This window comes from Sciurus vulgaris (assembly GCF_902686455.1).
Source record: "Sciurus vulgaris genome assembly, chromosome: 8".
NCBI lineage: Eukaryota > Metazoa > Chordata > Mammalia > Rodentia > Sciuridae > Sciurus > Sciurus vulgaris.
This window is the reverse complement of record NC_136468.1, coordinates 40,302,341-40,322,415: the sequence shown is the minus strand read 5'-3', so window position 1 is coordinate 40,322,415 and position 20,075 is coordinate 40,302,341. Positions and strand designations below refer to the sequence as shown.

Sequence of the window (20,075 nt, the reverse complement as noted above, 5' to 3'; positions counted from 1 at the left end):
TATTGCATGCTTTTTAATTTTAGGGAACAGTGTATACATAACTGGTATTACTTCTTTCTTAACTGGTAAATTTATCAGTGAAGTCATATGTGCCTGGAATTTTCTTTGTGGAAAGTTTTTTGTAATTGCAAATTCAAATTTCTTTAATAAACTTAAGACTATTTATGTACTTATGTCTTTCTGAGTAAAAGGATAGCATCTTGAAAGACAGCATGAGTGGCATGTGTCATTCAAGGAATGTATCCTTTTATTTTAAGTCGTGGAATTTATTGGAAGAATGTTGTATATAATATTATCCTTCTAACATTGGCAAAATCTGCAATGATGTCACCTCTTTCTCTTTATTTCTGGGTCAATATAGCTAGAGGTTTTCAGTATTACAGAACATTTCAAAGAGCTAGTTTTTGCTTTCATCAATTTTCCTCATTGTTTCTCTGAACATTTTCCATTTTACTTCATTTCTATTTTGATCTTTATTTTCTTGTCTGCATTTTAATGTGTTAATTTTGCAAGTGCAAAAGTAGGTATTATTGCTTTGAGACACTTTGCATTTTTTTTTTAATAATACTTCACATTATCACACATTAATAATTTGGCTGATCTGGGTTGGGCCCAATTAGGCATCTCTTTATTTCACTAAAAGATCAATTAAGTGCTGGCTGGGAATATAGTTCAGTGGTATAACGCTTCCTTAGTATGCATGAGGTGCTGGGTTCAATCCCCATTACTGAAGACAGACAAATCGGTTCAGGCAATTCAGCACCATATGCATGTCATTCTTACCCTGGGATCGAATGTTGGTCACTGCACGTTTTTCTCATGGCAATGACACATCTCAAGAAAGAAAGTAGATATGTGGTCTTAAGCCTATTTCATTTTCTAATAAAAGTGTTTAGTGTTAAAAAATTTCCTTTTATTCCTACTTAAATGAGGTTAGTGCAATCCTATACATTTTAATCTCTCCCCTTTGTACCCCTGATACTGGGGATTGAACCCAGGGGCGTGCTCAGTCCTTTTTATTTTTTATTCTGAGACAGGGTTTCACTAAATTGCTGATCCTGGCTTTGAACTTGTGATCGTTGTGCCTCAGCCTCCTGAGTCACTGGGATTACTGATATGTACTATGGTACCTGGTGCTATTTTATGTCTTTATCCTGATTTCAATGTTTCTTTCAAAACTCATGTTGAAAGTTGTCAATGTAACAATATTAAAGGTGATAAGTGCCATTATAGTGGAAGTAGATAAGATACGGAGGAAGTGGGCTTCTAATAAAAGGAAATCAGGTTCCCACCATCCTCTGTCTGGCATGTAATTGCTTATATTTTCACCATGTTTTTGCAGTATGAAGACACTCACTTGATATGCTCTCTTGATCTTGGGCTTTCCAGCCAAATAAACTTTTACTGATTATAACTGACCCAGTCTGTGGCATTCTGTTTTAGCAGAAGAAAATAGGCAAAGACAATGTGAAAGAAGCTTCTCATTTCCATTGTAATTTCTTCTTTGATGTTCTGTCTACTTGTTCTATCAAGGAGGTTCTGAAATATCAAAGGATACTCTTATAAATGTTAATTTTTGCTTGATGTTTTGTCAGTTTTTGATTTATGTATTTGAAAGCTGTCATTGGGTGCACAAATGTTTAAGACTGTTATGTTCTCTTGATAAACTGACCTTTTTATCATTATGAAATGACACCTTTATCCTTGGTAATATTCTCTGTCTCTCAAATTTACTTTGTCTGATTTTAACACTTCCATAAATTCTTTTCTTCATTGTCTTGCTTTCAATCTATTTGCATCTTTGTAAATGAAGTACATTTTTTTATAGGCACACTATATTTGGGTCTTGCTTTTTTTCTCAATCTGACATCTTCTGCCTTTAAAATGGGTCACATTTCTATTTATTGTAACTATTGATATGCTTAGGTTTAAATCTATAATCTTGCTATGCATTTTCTATTTGTCCCACCTATTCATTGTTCCCTTTCTTTTCTTCTTGCCATAATTTGCATTAATCAAGTTTTTTGTTGATCTATTTTATTTACTTCATTTACTATTAGCTAAACTTTTTTCTTCGGTACTTATAATATACATCATTAACTTACCATAATCTAGCGTCAAGAAATATTATACCGCTTTATTTTTAAACGAACCTTAAAATAGTACATTCTAATTCTCTTAGCCTACTCTGTGCTACTATCAGCATACAGTTTAGTTTTACCTATGTTATTTACCCTGCCTATGCCATTATACTTATTTAAATGGTTGGATTAGTTTGGTAGGCCTTCTATAACAAAGTACAATGGATCCATTGGCTTAAAAAATAGAAATTGTCTCAGTTTGGGAGGTCGGAAATCCAAGATCAAGATGTTGAAAGGGTTGCTTCCTTCTGAGGACTGTGAGGGAGAATCTGTACTACTCCTCTAGCTTTTCTTCTGGTGATTTGCTAATAATCTTTGAAGTTCCTCAAATTGCAGATGTATCATTTTGATCTCTGCATTCATTTTCACATGATTTTCTCCCTGGGTTCTTGTTTCTGGATCTAAATTTCTCCAGTCATATTGGAATAGGGTCCAACCCTAATGACTACATTTTAACTAGACATTTTAACTAGATTACCTCTGTAAAATTTCATCTTCAAATGAAGTCACATACTGGGGATTAGGGCTCCAATACACACACACACACACACCCAACCTATAAAAATATTTAGTTATCTTTTAAAAAGTTTAATGAGAAAATCATATGTATTTTTGCTTCTGTAGTTATCACTTTTAGTATTCTTCATTCCTTTTTCATAGATCTATATTTCCACCTCTATCTCAAGCAGTTCTTTCCTAACGTTTCTTTTAATACAAGTTTGTTGACATTGAATTTCTTCAGTTTTTTTATGCTTCAGAAAAACCTTCATTTCATCTTCACTATTTAAAGACATGGAGTTCTAGGATATGGAATTCAAGGTGACGACATATCAATTCCCCCCCTCACCCCATATATCCACCCCGGTCCCATTCAGTGCTTTAACAAGTCTGTTTAAAAACTTCTGGTTGCTTTAATGGTTCCAACACTAGGTTTAGGAGTTTGATTACAATGGTCCTGCATGTAATTTTCTTCATTTCTCTTGAGTTTGAGTGTCAAGCTTCTTGGATTTGTGAATTTATATCTTTCATCAAATTTGGAAAATTTCTGGCCATTCTTTTAAAATCTCTTCCTTTTGGGGGGGATTTCAATAATGTTTATGTTTGGATGGTTAAAACTGTCTCACTGATAGTCTTCAATTTAAAAAATTTTGTTTTCTATTTTTCATTTTGGTCAGTTTCTATTGCTATGTCTTCAAGATAACTTTTTCAACATCTAATATGCTTTATTCCCATCTAATATGTGTTTCATATTATACATTCTATAAGTTAGATTTGGGTACTTTAACATCTTTTCCAATTCCTCGATTAATTTTTTGCACATGGGGAATCTGTATTCTATTTATTTTAAATGATGAATTAACTATTAAAGTGTAAAACATATAGGAAAATACACAATCATAATCATCTAGCACAAGGAATTTCTGTAGATAGAACTAGTTTAAATGTCCTTATTTCCTAATTTTAATCTCCTTTTTTCTCACTTTTTTGCATGGCTAGTAATTTTTTTTTTTTAAATCCAGACATGGTGAATTTTACTTTGATGGATATAAGATAGCAGGGGATTGTCATAAGTATTATTGAACTTCAGTCTGAAATGTAATTAAGATACCTGGAGATAGTCTGATCCTTTTGGATCTTGATCCTAAAATTTGGTACATGGTACTGGAGCAGTGTCCAGTCTAAGGTTTAATAATCTTCACTACTGAGGCAAGACACTGTTATATACTCTATCCAATGCTTTGTGAATCTTGAGCTTTTCAGTGTGGTTGGTGGTAACAGGTACTTTTTCCAGTCTGTGAGAATGCTGGGCACTGTAACCTTTAATTCTTTCAGCTAGTACTATCTCTGGTTTCATGATTTTTTTCTTACAAATATTTGCTAATAAGTACTTAGGTGTTTACTCAAAGGGATCCTTTGCAGACTTCTGGATTTTCTCTCTGTGTAGTTTTTTCATTTGTGATACTCTATCCTAAAAACTCTAGCTGCCTTAGTCTCCTAGTACTTTCAGAGTCCCACTGTGATTTTACAACTCAGGTGACTCAGCTGGGTACTGCTTGGGTTCCCCTCTTTGTACCATGTGTAGAAATGAAAAGCAATATGCTGGTGCAATTGGAGGATTTATCTCATTTGTTTTCAATCTTTTATGGATCACTGCCCTTCATTACTATGTGTCTAGTGTGATGTAAATTGTTTCATATATGTTGCCCTTTTTTGGCTGCTTTAGATAGGAGGCTGTAGATAAATGTGGCCTGTTATTCCATTTTGGCTAGCACATTCATTTTACTTTGTTTTCAAATTAGTTAGAGGGTTCTTGAACTATTAAAGTCTGATTCCACTATTGAACTTAATATAGCTGTTGTTTTGCTTTCCTTAATGACCAAACAGTTGAAAGTTTATAGTTGTATTTATTAAAAATATTAATATTTAAAAATAATATTTAAGCCTGAGGTTCAGATCAAATGGTCATTATGTCTTAGCAGTTGTGAAGAACATCTCCAACATGTGTCTTAAAAGAAGGAGAGAGAATCCATGGAAAAAGTCATGAGTATGTTATAGCAGCTTCTGATGTCACAAGAATACGCAGTGATAAGGTAAAAATAGCTACTTCACTGTAGAACAAATATTTGTCTTTGGGAAGTAAAGAAAACAATAATGGTTTTAGCATTTCCTTATTGCTTAATGTTACTCAGAAACTAATTAGACATTTGTATTCATCAAGATTACACATCATTAAAGATTCAGATGAAAGTTGAATCTTCATGCAGGAAGTTTTCAGTAACAGTAAGCATTTCTTTAGCATTCACCGTACAACAAATTCTTGCTAGGCACTTTAAATACTTTTCTCAAAAAAAAAAATAACATCCTATGAAATGTGGTACATTATTAACCCCATGATACAGATAAGAAAATAAACATAGAGAATAGAAAGTGGTGGTGGTGAGATTCAAATCTAGTAAGATTCCATTCTTTCAATTAGAAAGTACTTGATGTACCGTGCACTCTTCTAGGTGCTAGGAATACAGCAGTTGGGGAAAAAAAAATCCCTAACTCAAGTTTATAATCTATATTCTCTTTATAATATTAATAAAGTAATTTGTGGACTGGGTGTGCAGTTCAGTGGTAGAGTACTTGCCTAGCATGTGCAGGCCCAAGGTTTGATTCCCAGGACCACTATCAAAAATAAAACGCAATCTGTACTAATTTTATAAAATGGCAAATATTACGAATTTGTTATTCAAGAAAATTAACCAATTCTTTTCTAATAAGGAAAGTACCTGCTCTAGAGTCTCCTACCTTTAAAAAATTATCCTTAACAGAAGTTTCTGGCATCATATGAATAAGATAAAATAAAGTTTAATCTGATAAGTAAGTGATCCTGCTTCACCAAACTGAAGTAACAGTGTCACAAAGCAAATGAATGTTCTCAAAGGGAAGGGTAATAGCTATCACTTATTGAGGATGAATATAGCACCAGGTCAAGTTTTAGTTAGATGCTTATTCTCACAGCACTCTAATAAAAGTAGAGGAAGCAGTCTATATGAAGTTAAGTACTTTTATATACTTAAGCACAAACTTAATTAATTTTTGGCTGACTCCAATGACCTTGCCTGTTTCTACTATTCCCTAATGACACTTCAATACAGTACATTTCAGAAAGAGATATGTATTTAAAAAAATCAAATCAAACAAAATGCGAAGCCCAAACATTATGCGCATCTGAATCTTCACTAGCTACTGAAGTTTCTTTTTTTTTTGTTTGGCTGCTGAACTTTCTTAACGGTGATTTTACTATAGCATATGTTATGGTTTAGATATGAGTGTTCCCTAAAAGCTCATGTGTGAAGACAATGCAAGAATGGTCAGAGGTGAAATGATTATGAGAGGTGTAATCTAATCAGTGGATTAATCCATTGATATGGATTAACTGGGCAGTAACTGTTGGCAGGTACAATGTAGCTGGAGGAAGTAAGTCACTAAGGTGCCTTTGAGATTTATATTTTGTTCTTGGTGAGCGGAGCTCTCCACTTCCTATTTGTCAAGTCCTGAGTTGCTTTCCCCCATCATTCATTCCCACCAAGGTGTTCTGCATCACCTTGGGTCCAGAGTTATAGAGTCAGGTGACCATGGACTGAACCTCTGAAACCATGAGTCAAAATAAACTTTACTTCCTCTAAATTATTCTTGTGGGATCTTTGGGTCACAGTAACACAAAGCTGACTAAAACAGTGTAGTTACAGATTATGCCTATTTAGATAAGCAAGGAACAACAGTAAAATACAAATATGGTACTGGTTGCACGAATATTGGTTAATTAAATGCTCAAACATTTTCACATAATATGTATTTAATTTTGAATGGGAAAAAAATCTCATTAACTGGTACACAGGAAATAGATATTTTCTATTTTTAGGAATGTAAAGATTGCTTTTAGTTTGTAAATATAAATGCAAAATATTGAAGTCTCAAAACAAAACTACACATACCTCTACAGCAGGTACGATATCAATGCCAACAGTTAGAAATTCTTCAAACTTCAAAAATGGGTTAAAGCAGCTGCCAACATCAAGTAATCTGATCTTTCCTGAGGCTTGTAGCAACCTACAAAAAGATATTTCACATTATTAAAGGCAAACTTGAAAATAAAATATAAAAAAAAATACAAATAACTTGAGTTAAAAAAATAGATCATGGAGATTATTGGTTAACATTTTGGTCTCAGGATGAGGGCCCTAAATAGCTTTCAGTTATGAGGGCTGTATTTATCAACATTTACCACTGAAGTTAGACTAGAAAGGCTTAAAATTTTTAAAATTCATTTATAAAAAATGTCTATTATATGCTACTATAAATTATATTTTAAATGAAAAATATTAGATTTGAAAAAGAATTGTAAAAGGTGAGGTGAGGTCTTGACTTTTGAAGTTCCTTTAATGTATGGCATAACAGAAGACCTCCACTATAAGGTTTGGGGTATAGCCCAGTGGTTATAGCTCAGCAGTACAGCACTTGCCTAGTATGTATGAGGGCCTGGCTTCAATTCCTGGCAATACAATAAGTAAACAGATGAACAAATAAATAATAAACAATGGATTCTAGTGTCTGCCTTTGCATTTAAACTATAATATTATAGGCCATGTAGATTTTTAGACTTATCTTTGTAGAGGAATGAATCCATTCACGAATCAATTCTCAGTCAACACAACAATGTCTTCAGATTTTACTTTCATTTATCTCAATGAAAAAGGTTCAATGAAAGGAACATAAAGTATTACTTTTTAATTTAGGAAAATGTTTTCTTTTATACAAGAGTTTTCCTCATTCCCAATAACAGTACAAAAAAGAGGTAGCAAATTTAGTCAAAATGAAACTTAATTTCTATCTATCTAGTACTAAATAAGGCTATCTAGATAGGCTCTATCTAGTACTAAATAAGGATAAAGGAAAATAGTGGATTTTGTTGTTCCCAAGCCTGTAGTCCTAATGCTCAGACAGTAAAGCAACAATATTATGAATACGTCAACTTCAGATATATGCCAATTTAACTGATGCTTAAACTTTTTTTTTTTTTTTTTTTTAATTATGAATACACATTGGAAAATAAAGAGAATGTAAGTAATTGGGTAAAAGCAGAATCTTGGCTCTTTGAAGGCCAAAGAGCAGAGAGAACCTACATAGCTTTATTCCTAGTACCCTGGCTAGCATATTGCCTTGGAGAGATGTTAAATTACATATGGTAGCTTCCTGGAAAAAGCATTGGGAGTCAAAACAATATAAGCAAGACACATTTTTTTTTTTTTTCAGAGAAGAAATGCAATAAGTAGGGATTTCATTTTTAACCAACAGCTTGATGCTTCAACATTTTAGAAAAATGATCAGTTACCTATTGATTATAAATAAATTACAAAAACCTCTCTAATATAGTATATAATACTGTATATAGTATCATAAAACATGCCACAATTACAAATTTTTTTTTCCAATAAAATGTAATTTTAGGTAGGAACTTATCTGAAAAGGGGTTATGAGGGTGCAAGAAAATAGCAATTTCACCAAAGTAGGTCTTAATTTTAAAGCCTTTAAAATAACTCATTAATTTTGACCCATAGGAGGGTCAGTTTTTGTAAGAAATAGTCAGAAACTCCCAGTGCAAAGAGTTGCCCCTAGGACTTAAAAGGTAATTTTCTGTACTGCAGCCAATTTGAAGGAAGATCATTATATGTAATTTGGATGACGGCTATAACAAATAATAATTTGTGATGTCAAATTCAATTTTGTAGCCAGGCATGGTGGCACAGGCCTGTAATCCCAGTGGCTTGGGGTGCTGAGGCAGAAGGATCGAGAGTTCAAAGCTAGCCTCAGCAAAAGCGAGGCACTAAACAACTCAGTGAGACCCCCCTCTCTGAATAAAATACAAAATAGGGCTACGGATGTGACTCAGTAGTTAGTGACCCTGAGTTCAATCCCTGGTACCCAAAGGAAAAAAAAAAAATTGAATTTCATTTTTGAAATACCACACTACACACTATACTAGTTCCAAGGAAGAAAGAGACCAGTGATCTTTTGTGGTATAGGTTACAAGTTGTTACACCTGAGCAAAAGGTCTAATAAATAGGGACCAGAGAAATGTCTGGCATAGAGTTAGCACTGCTGGTGAATTTTTACAATCAGAACAAAGGAAGAATCTATAATGTATGTAATACCATATATACTGCTAGATCATCATTCTAATCTTTGCTTGAAGATATGGTTAAGAGGTCTGCAATCAGAAACTGAGGTTAAAATCTGATTCTGTTCCTTATCAGTGCAATATGGAACACAGATAATAATGGTACCCATACATGACAAATTTTTGCAGGATTAATTGAGATAATACTTTAATTCTTGACCCAGTGCCTGAAACATATAAGTGCCCAAAAAGTGATACTGTTAGTAATTACTATCATGTTATAGATAATATCTTTTATGATTCACTCATTAATGATCATCCTAAGCACTAGTAAAAGCAGAATTTGTCTCATACTAATTCTATACCATAGATTTTAGTAAATTGAGTAGTAACAAATCTGATAACTTTTTTTTTAAAGAAAGCTTCCTCATTTTCTGAGTATTCTAAATCATTCTAGTTAATTCAACAGTACAGTATAGTCACCAGTTACTTAACATCATGGATTACCTTAATTTATCAATTCTCAGTAATTTACTTATTCCATTTCAAATTCCTTAGTTCTGTTCTTTCATTTTGTCTATGCACTAAACACAAATATACAGTTTAGGGCTGGGGATATAGCTCAGTTGGTAGAGTGCTTGCCTTGCAAGCACAAGGCCCTGGGTTCAATCCCCAGCACTGCAAAAAAAAAAAAAAAATATATATATATATATAATATATATATTATATATATATAATATATATATTATATATTTTTTATATATATATATTATGCGTGCGCGCGCGCGCGCGCACACACACACACACACACACACACACAGTTTAAGGAACAGTCACATAGTGAACATTCATATAATTACCACCCAAGTCAAAAAATAAAACACTGCCTGCACCCTAGAAGCATGATTCTCCCTGATGATACCTCCTACTCTGTTCCATAATGGTAGCTACTACCTTGATTTTAGTGATAATCATTCCCTTGACTTCCTTTTATAGTCTTAACTACCTATGACAGAAAGCCTAAATAATATAGTTTAATTTTACGCTACACATTTGATTTGGTGACTTGCTTTTTTTCATTTAATATTATGTTTGTGAGATCTGTCTGGGCTTCTGTAATTCACTTTTGTTGTTATATCATAGTACCTTTCTTTGACACATCCCATTGGGGCTCTGATTAGTGTGGCACTAAGTCTAAAGATGATTTTGGGAGAATTTATGTCTTTACAACACTGAGATATCTGCCTTTCTTCCTTTTCTCTCTACCCATATAGTTGTTTGTCTCACTTCTTTGCCTAGGACTTCTAATAATAATGCTAAACAGAAGTGACTAAGTGGGCACTTCTCTGCCACTCTCACAGGGAATATCCCAGTGTTGTAGGATTACAATAATGACCACTGTAGGTTTTGTATATAGCAATACTCAATAAGGTTTTAGAAGTTCCTTTTATGCTCATTAAGGGTTTTTATTTTCTTTTTCTTTCTCTTTTTGGCTTGCTTCAACACCAAACAATGTTGCATCTTATCAAATCCATTCTATGTCTCTATTAAGATATGATTTTAATCTATATTATAGCATACAGTAATTTTATAACATTAAATTAAAATTTCATTCTTGGAAAGAATATGCTTTAGTTTTGAGATGTTATCTTTTTCATAATTTGATTTGTTGTGTAAATGTGTAGGCAACTTAGCTCCTATCTCAACATTTTTTAAAAAATTACAAATAAAATAAAAACAGTTGAGAATATACCTCAGTGCTAAAGCACTTGACTAACTTGAACAAAATAACCCAAACTCTGGGTTCATGCCCCAGTACTGGGGGTGAAAATCTGAGTCCATACTTTAACATTTTAAAAAAATTCTCATTATTCTGGGAACTTTCAAATCACCCAGAATTGAGTTAATTGGTTAGAATCAGGCATTACAATTGTTTTTAAAATATATTTTATTGGTGCATTATAATAATACATAACAATGGGATTCATTGTAATATAGTCATATAAGCACAATGCATAATTTGGTCTGTTTCATTTCCCTGGGGACCCCTTGTTCTCCCCTACTTCCTCCACTGATTCCCCTTCTAGTCCACTGGTCTGTAATATTTTCATGAGCTTCCTTTTCTTTTTTTCCTCTTTTCTTTCTAGCTTCCACATTTGAGAGAAAACATAAAAGACTGGCTTTCTGAGTCTGATTAATCTCAATATTCTCCAGATCCATCCATTTTCCTGCAAATGATATGATCTTGTTTTTTCATGGCTGAATAAAATTCCATTGTGTATATGTGTCACATTTTCTTTTTTCTAGTCATCTGTTGAAGGTACTAGGTTGGTTCCATAACTTGGCTATTGTGAATTGTATTGCTATAATCTTGGGAATGCATGTATCCCTACAGTATGCTGACTAACTCATTTGGATAATTACCAAGGAGTGTTATAGCTGGGTCACATGGTGCTTCCATTCCTAGTGTTTTGAGGAATCCATACTGATCTCCATAGTGGTTACACTAATTTATAATTCCACCAAAAGTGTGTAAGTGTTCCCCTTTCTCAGTGTGCTCACCAGAACTTATTTTTATTTTTATTTCTCACAACTGCCATTCTAATAGGAGTGACATGTGAGATGAAATGTAATTGTTCCCCACCCCGCACCTTTCATTTTAAAGCAGGGCTGGGGATTGAACCCCTCAGAGTCTCATGCTAGGCAAGTACTCAATATTGTGCCCCATCCTATCCCTCAGTGTAGTTTTGATTTATATTTCCCTAAACTGGTAGAGGTTGAACATTTTTTTTTTTTCATTTATTTGTTGGTCATTTTTATTTCCTCTTTTGAGAAATATCTGTTTAGTTCATTCTGGGCATAGAATTTTTAAAAACTTCTGAGGTGAATGTACTGGGTAGCTACAATTAACATACATTTTAAATTTTAACTTAATTTTTTTTTTCATTTGAAAATTTCACATTGATTCTATTCTCTTACTGGTAATCATACAAAAATGTATACCTGTTCTGAATAATCTTAGTCTTTTCCAGACTATATAAAACCTTTAGAACATTTAAATTTTATTAACTGGTATCTAAGTTATATTAGTCTTTTTGTATATTTTAATCTATTGCCCTGAAGATGTTACCACTTACTGTTGTATGTTATGCTTGTTTAGATTTATCAACATATTTATTTTATTTTTTTTGGTTTTTCATTTCTTTTTTCACCTCGGACTTTACTTGTCTGCATTGTTCATATCTTTAGAACTTTTTGGTTGTTGCTGTTGTGTTATGGGGGGATTGAACCCAGGGGTGCTCTAACATTGAGCTATATCCCCAACTCTTCAAATTTCTTCTTTGTTTTTTTACATGGAGTCAGTTTTACTAAGTTGCTGAGGCTGTTCTCAAACTTATAGTGTCCTCCTGTTCCATCCTCCAATTTGCTGGGATTACCATTGGGTAACAATGCATCTGCTTAGAATTTCTTTCAGAGGCTTTGTTCTCTCATTCTCTCTTTCCTTCTGCATCTCCAAAAAGGTGTAAATCATCCTATCTTTTGTTCTTAACCACTTAAAAATTTCACTACATTTTCTTGTTTGTGTGTAGAATTCTGGATAACTGTTTTGCAGTTCGATAACTTTTTCTTTAGTTCATTCCATATACTGCATTTTTAACCCAAATTGTTTTAATTTTGGCTTTCCATATGGCTAGTTTGTACAGTTTTTATTCCTGTTAGAAACTTTAAAGAAATTCTTTAAAATATTTTTGTTGTTTTTTGTTTAAACTGCAACTCATAATTCTAATATCCTTTATAGGTCTGTTCTTGCTGTTCGCTGTTTTTGCAATTTTTAGGTCATGGTACCTTGTTTCCACATATGCTTCATAATTATTACTATTATTTTTACTGTGAACTATTATTTTTCTTAAGAAATTACTCTTTTTGCTAATTCTTTGAGCAGAATAATTCATATGTACTTCTATTAGGCAACCTGGAGTATCACCAGTACAATCACTTTCAACTAAATAAATGCAAGGTTGAAAATTCTGGGGACCACTCAGGGGATATGAATTTTAACTGAATTTATGCTTGGGATGTCCTGTGGTTTCAGCTTGTTAGGTTGTCTGCTCTGATTGAATAGGCCATATTTATTTCTGGTTCATCAAACTGAGAGAGGATCTCTGGAGATTCAACTCTTATCAAGGGATTATATAAAACAAAGATCAAGTTTGCCAGTTTGTATAAATACTCTAAGGGTAAAAGCAGCTTTGTGTTTTGCTTTCCTTTCTTGCTTCCTGCCATCATTTGAATTTTATTGTATCAGTTATTTGATGTTTTTAGAAAAATTTACCCAGTATTTAAAAAACGTTGTTTTCAATCTAGAGATTGTTTAGAATGCTCAGCTAGTACACACTGTAGTTTAACTTTTAAATGTGCAGATTAATTTAGTCTAAATGGTCAGCATAAAATCAGTTTGTGACAATACAGACAAGAGTTACAAAAGGATATTTAAACAGAAGTAATGTTATTGTTCATCAACATGAAGGTAGTAGTCTATTATATGCTATAGATATCTATTAATAACTCTTAAGTTTCTTTATCAAAAAAAGACGAGAGTTAATTTTAATGAATAAACTTTACTTCCATTTAATGTGTGTGTACATGTAGAACCTAACTTGAAATCAATTCCTAATTAAATTGTTTAAAACTTTAAAACTACAGAGAAGTGCTAGTTGTGATAACAAAAGAGGAACTACCTTGAATGCATATTCCTGTTGCTTAAATAATGTTCTCAAAAACAAACTTTTTGTAAGTTATAAATTTAATTAACAAAATTAATTATGCTGATTTCCAGCAAATAATACCCAAATAACAATGAATATGAGTCCTAAAAGAAACTTTCCATCATATAACCATGGGTACTTTAAATCAACAGTTCCTAAATATTTTTGGATTATAAATATTTTTAGTAGTCTGAAGTATATGGATCCCTTTTCAAAGTGCTTTTAAATGATTAACTGAATTACAAAGAAAACTAGTCATCCTTAAATACAATTAACAAAATTGTTATAGTTATTGTATATATCTCTAATTTCTGTAAGTGACAAAGCATAGGTAATAGATTTTGCTGTTTATATTCATTAAAGAAGAAAATGCTACATTTTAATTAGAAGTGAGTGAAAACAAAGATTTCATTCTTGTTGAAGTTCCTGGACCCTCTAATAGGCTAACTGTTAAATGAACAGGTTCATTTCAGTATCATCTGTCAAATGGAAAGAAAATTATTTTAAAGGAAGAAAACACTTTCCTTCTAGGGAATTCATAGATGGTGATTATGAGGCTAAATTTGTGGCTCATTTATGACATATGCCAGGAATCCTTACAAAATATTGTTGTATTAATCTCACCTTCAGATCCTATATTATTTTTCATATGCTATATAGTCCTCATTCAGAATATTTTTCATATTTGGAAACTGTACCTTTTTGAAGTTTTTTTTTTTTTTTAAATCTTTTGAACTATGTGAACTCCAGAAATTTTCTGCAATCAATATAGTTAAAATGCCTAATACAGAAGTGAATAAAATTAAACCAAATTACCCAATTTTCTTATTTTAACCACCACTTAAATTTTTTTTCTGCAAGAGAAAAACAATTCCTTTATATTCACACTATGCAGAACTATCTGATTTCTCAGATTTTGCCTAAGTTTTTATGTGAATTACAATCATATAGTCCAAAATATATTAATTTTATAAGAGCTACTTTCATATCAACCTGATTTTTTTATGTATGGTACCAATAATCACGGATAAGACTAAATCTCAGCACCAATACTTCTGTATTTGAAGCATCAATATTCATAATAATTAAAGTTCAACAACAAACACTACTACTACTTATGCAAATTTTCACAGTATAAATTTACCTGGGGGAGGGATTAATTTATTTGCAAATTAAATGGTAGTTAATGTGGTGATTAGATATCTGGATTTCAAAAAGTTTACATTATCAAAGTAATAGTAAATCATTTAATAAAAAATACTTAAACTGTGTATTAGGATATTGACTCTTCTGAATAATATGGATTGAACTACTCATTCTTAAGTGCAGTTTAAAAATAGAAAACACCACTATCTGGTATCCCAACCATATTTCAGATTACCTTTCTCTCAGAATACAAAAGACAAAACCAAAAAATGCCCCAAATCCCTAAACCACAAAACAAAACGCCTTTGTCAGATCATAAGTTCTTTGTCATAATTTTTGATGAGGGAAATGTTAGTACAACTATGAGGGCTGTCAATTCTGAAAATGGAATATTTTCAAAGGCAATAAAAACAGAAGTTTATAATAAATAGCTATAAGTATATAGCTATTAAGACTGTTTAACCTTTGTTTTTTGCGGTTCTAGGGATTGACACCATGGCCATGCACAAGCTAGGCAAGCACTCTATCACTGAGCTATATTCCCAGTCTAATCTTTTTTAGCAATCGTTATTTTCATTTCAGAACTACTGAAAAAAATTTCAAATCTTTAACAAAAAATTGAACTACATTTAACATAATTTTTTTAAAAAAAAGCTTTAAATGCACACACACCTTAATTTGACACTTACTGAATACCTACTATTCCTTTCAGCCTTGTGAGTTGAAAATATCAAGCTTGAGTAAGGGAGTCCTGATACTCAAGGAATTCAGTCCAGTGAAGATAGCACACATGCAAACAATGCAATGGTTTGCATTAAGTAGAGGATTATAACACAATGTTATCACATAGAATACTGGTGGAAGTCAGGGGAACTCCAGAGCTGGGGACTACAGGAAAACTAAGCTTTTTCCCAGGAGAAAATGGAGAGAAAAGAGTAGATACTAAAGACTTGCTAAGGTGGATGACTGTCATTCCAAGTGGGAAAGCACAGGTAAGTACAAAAGTGTATGTTTCCAAGTAGAGAAGAACTTTCCATAAAATCTTCAAAATTCATTACAAAGTACCTTTAGAAATATCCATTCCCTGATTTTTCTATTTGTACTTCTTTTTTATTATAGGTTCACAATGTCACTTTGGGGTTCCATCTACCCTAAACACTGTTTTAAAACTCATCTCGAATTTTAAAAACAGATTTAAAAAATCTTTAATCACTTTTCCTAGAAAACAGAAAATAAAATATCTGAAATGTCTTTCATTGATTTATCCAGGAGTTGAAAATCTAATTCTACTACCATGCACACACACACACATATGTATATTTTTTTAAACTGACTTATGCTTTAATATAACCATCACAATATAACTTTCCCTCAAAGAAATATAAAAGTTACTAAAATGAGAATAATGGTAGCACTTTCTTCCTTGCGTTTATACAAATTAAATTAGTTAACTACACATTACAGTGATAAAGAGTAAAGATATAACTATTTTTATTTTTATTTTAAGATATAACAATTTTTGAAAAATCTGGAGACAATCAAAAAAAAGTTATCTTTAATGCACGCTTTACTACTACTACATGACCTTAGAAATTTTGCTTATCTTTTCAGGGTGTCAGTTTTCTTTAGAAACAGTAGTAGAAGAACTCCAAAGACCATTCCAATAACTATGTAAAATGTAGATAAGTTCTTGACAGCATAAAATACCACTCTCTTGCCCAATTCAAACCTTTCTATCAACTTCCAGCTGAACATAATGTTTAAAAAGTTACTACTGGGCTGGGGATATAGCTCAGTTAGTAGAGCGCTTGCCTCACAAGCATGACACCTTGGGTTCAATCCCCATCCCCAGAACCGCAAAACAAAACAAAACAAAACAAAAACAAAAACAAAAAAACTACCCAATGAATTTTAAGAGCCAAATTAATTAAAACCTATTTTCTTTCTCTCACACATATAGTAGCAGCAGCACCAAAACTAACGGGAACTATTTTTAGTGTTTCATATACAGAATAAAAACTGGTAATTGTGGATCCGGTGATGAACCAAAGGGTATTGTTCACTGCTTCAACCTGGAAGCAGAATGGAAAGAGAATGTCACTTAGGATGCAGTGACCTCTGCATGAAGCCATCTGCCAGATGTGCTCTTTAAATATCCTTCCAAGAGAGCAAGAAGTCTAGGTTCTTCTCAAGTTTTATTTTTCCTGCTTTACTCCTTTTCCCCAGGTAACCAGGGCTTATCATAGTTCTATCATTTTCTACTGAAATCTTGCTCCAAATGTTAACATCAAATTCAAACTCAATGGATAATTTACCACTATTAAAATTGTTCAAAAGGAACCTATATAGGCATTAAAAGAATCTTCCTAAAACAGTTTCAATAAATTTTATGGCCTATAGTACTACCATTAGAATATCTGTTTGTGTTCTCTGGTGCATTTGAACACATTTTTCTAAAATACAATAGGCTATAAGCAAACCACATTTTTGAAAGCCATTTTTTGATCAGCAAAATATGATTCTCCCAAAAAAAAGCGCAATAAAAATAATCTGTCATTGTTCTTTACAGAAGCGGAGGGAGGGAAGGAGGGTGGCATTGGCTAAATTTACTGAACATGTCTGATCCTATGTTAATGCTGATAAAGCAAATATTTTGAAAAATTAATTCTAATAAGAAAAGATCTATATAATAGGTCGAGACCGATTAGTCAGGGGTCAAAAGACCCTAAAGGACAACTAAGTGAAATACTGTTAAACTGGTTTCTGTTTTCAGAATAGTTGTTTTACATGTCTTCATTTACATTCTATAAAGTGTTAAAAACACATTATCTGGAAAACAAAACCTGGCTAAAAAGTCTATTTCTTTGGTTTTGAATGTGTGTGTGTGTGTGTGTGTGTGTGTGTGTTCAGTCGGGGATAGAACAACCCAGGGATGCTACTACATCCCTAGTCCTTTTAATTTATTTTGAGACAAGGTCTTGAAGTTGCTGAGACAGGTCTCAAACTTATGATCCTCCTGTCAGGGATTTTACTCTCCATTTTTATGTCTCTTTGAAATGTTCATTTACAGTCCTCAGTAAATTTTCACTTTTTTCTTTAGACAAATTTATGCAGAGAATCTTAACTGCATTATTTAAAAAAATTATAACTTAAGAATTCATAGTCTATAACTTCATTTGACAATTTACATTTATACTATGGAAAAATGTTAAGGTCAAAACCTCTGATAGTATACGTAAAGCTTTCTATGCTGTTTTTAACTCAGTATTGTCTTTTGTTACCTTTCCCAAATAGTTACAGTATAAGATCATATTTTTTTTTACTATCTCTGCCTTAATTCCCACTCTGCTGGTTAAGTAGTTTAAGAAAGAAATATAGGATTTTATTTCCCACATAATTTTCTGTCTGGAATGCTGACAGTGTCAACAGCAGCATTTCAAACTACTCAAGACATGTTAAGAGAGAGTCATAAACTTTTTTTTTTTTTTTTGGTTCATAAACTCTGAAGTAAAATTTTTTGCTTATTACATAAAAGAACCTAGTAATGTTTATCCAAGTATGTAGTTTATAATTGTGTCACCCCTCGCCCCCACAAAGTGTTCTCTACAGAATCAGAGGAATTTTCTAGAGCCTGTGCAAGGGTCAGCAAAGGCAAATATGGGAGATACTCAGAGGCTATATCTATACCTTTGACCAAAATAGCAATGTATTTGCTTCGTATGTTTGGTTTTCATAAAATGTTATCCCTGAACAAAATGTACTATGGCTAAAATACTTTGAAAACAATGATCTCAACGCCTTGTTATCCCTAATGCTTTGAAGGAGGGGAAGGAAAAAAGATTTCTATCCTCTTTTTGATTAAAAAAGAAAATGCATTTTTTGAGAGTCAGTACATAAACAGCCCTGTCACTCTTTGGATTCATGGTAATCAGATATATGAGAAATTTTTCTAATGTCCACTTTTAGGGCTGATCGGTGACAACTAGGTAAAAATTTATTACCAAATACTCAGAATAACATAGAAATCATTACTTCAACCTTTCCTCTTATTTCTTCAAGGAACAGCAGGAAAAATAGCTAAATAAGAAAACTTCTGATTCTAGATAAGACTTGCCTTACCTCATTTATTTAGTAACTTACTTGTAGTCTTTTTAATATAACCCGTTTCATTTCTACATGTATCAAAAAAAATCCCTGAAATTCTGACTGGCTAAAGATGATCAGTTTTGATTACAATACGTAACAGCTTCCTTTTCATATTTTGGTAGCAAAGAACAAAAAACAAAATTGAGGGAGATTAAGTATGGATCTGATTGAAGGTTACTTATGGGCTAAGTAATGTGCGCAAGTAGATGAAGAAAAGAAAATTCCGCCTACCACATCAGATTTGAAAAGCTTTCAAAGAAAAGATAGGTATTAGCTATGAAGTTAATGACTTACCTTTGAAAGAATAGTTTTTCCCAAAGTACATTTCATGAAATATTCTTGAAAGATGCTCTTTAGTTTATTAAGTCAATGATTGTGGGAAAAGTATTCCCTTTTTGAAGAAGCACTGTGTTACTTAAGAAACCATATAACTGTGTTACTTAAGAAATTCTTTAGTTCAGTGTTTTTACATACTTATTCTGTTGGCAAACTCCATTTTTAAGAGATCATATATGACTTTGAGATGAGAGATAGGGTATAGAGATTTCATGAGAAAGGTAAGGGCATACAATTTCTAAGAAAAACAACTGAAGAAAACCAAAAGGATAACTCAAATTCCATATACAGAGTTCAGAGAGAGGTCTAAAAAAAATTAAGTGAAAAGAACTTAGCCATGGCTTCACATGAACATCCAGATTCCTGATCTTACTGGCAAAATTCTTTGTGTTTCCATCATCATCATCATCATTTCATAAAATGACAATGGCTTCTGAAGCAGCAACGTCAAGTTCTTAGAGTAGGTACATACTATTATTCTCATTTTATAGATGGGGAGACTGAAGCTTAGGGAAGTTAAATAATATGTCAAAGTCAGTAAGTGATATCAGATGATAAAGTTTGACTCTGCAGCCTGAGTGTTTAATAATACTTACTATGTCTAATTCAGAAGTGGCAATTTGGATACAATGTAATTGGCCATAGTAAAATGAATATACTATGAATTTAGTTCTTCACACTGAAAACAAGTTAACAATATGTACTAATTTTCTACTGCTGTGCAACAAATTACAAACTTTTGAAACCTGATTCTGTAGGTCAAAAGTTTAGGCAGGCTTTGCTGGTACTGTGTTTAGGGTATAATAAGGTGTTGATCGATTAGTAATCTTAATTACTTGTAAAATCCCCTTGCAGCAGTACCTAGGTTCTGAG

The 20,075-nt window shown here is 32.5% G+C and overlaps 1 protein-coding gene across 1 annotated transcript in view; it reads right to left on the bottom strand.

Moving 5' to 3' along the window:
- The window catches only part of SAMTOR (S-adenosylmethionine sensor upstream of mTORC1), an 87,945-nt gene that overhangs the window by 9,186 nt on the left and 58,684 nt on the right, over window positions 1-20,075 (bottom strand). Inside the window, exon 4 of the mRNA XM_079152059.1 lies at window positions 6,626-6,740. Coding sequence (XP_079008185.1) covers window positions 6,626-6,740 — 115 coding nt within the window. The remainder of the gene's footprint in view (window positions 1-6,625; window positions 6,741-20,075) is intronic.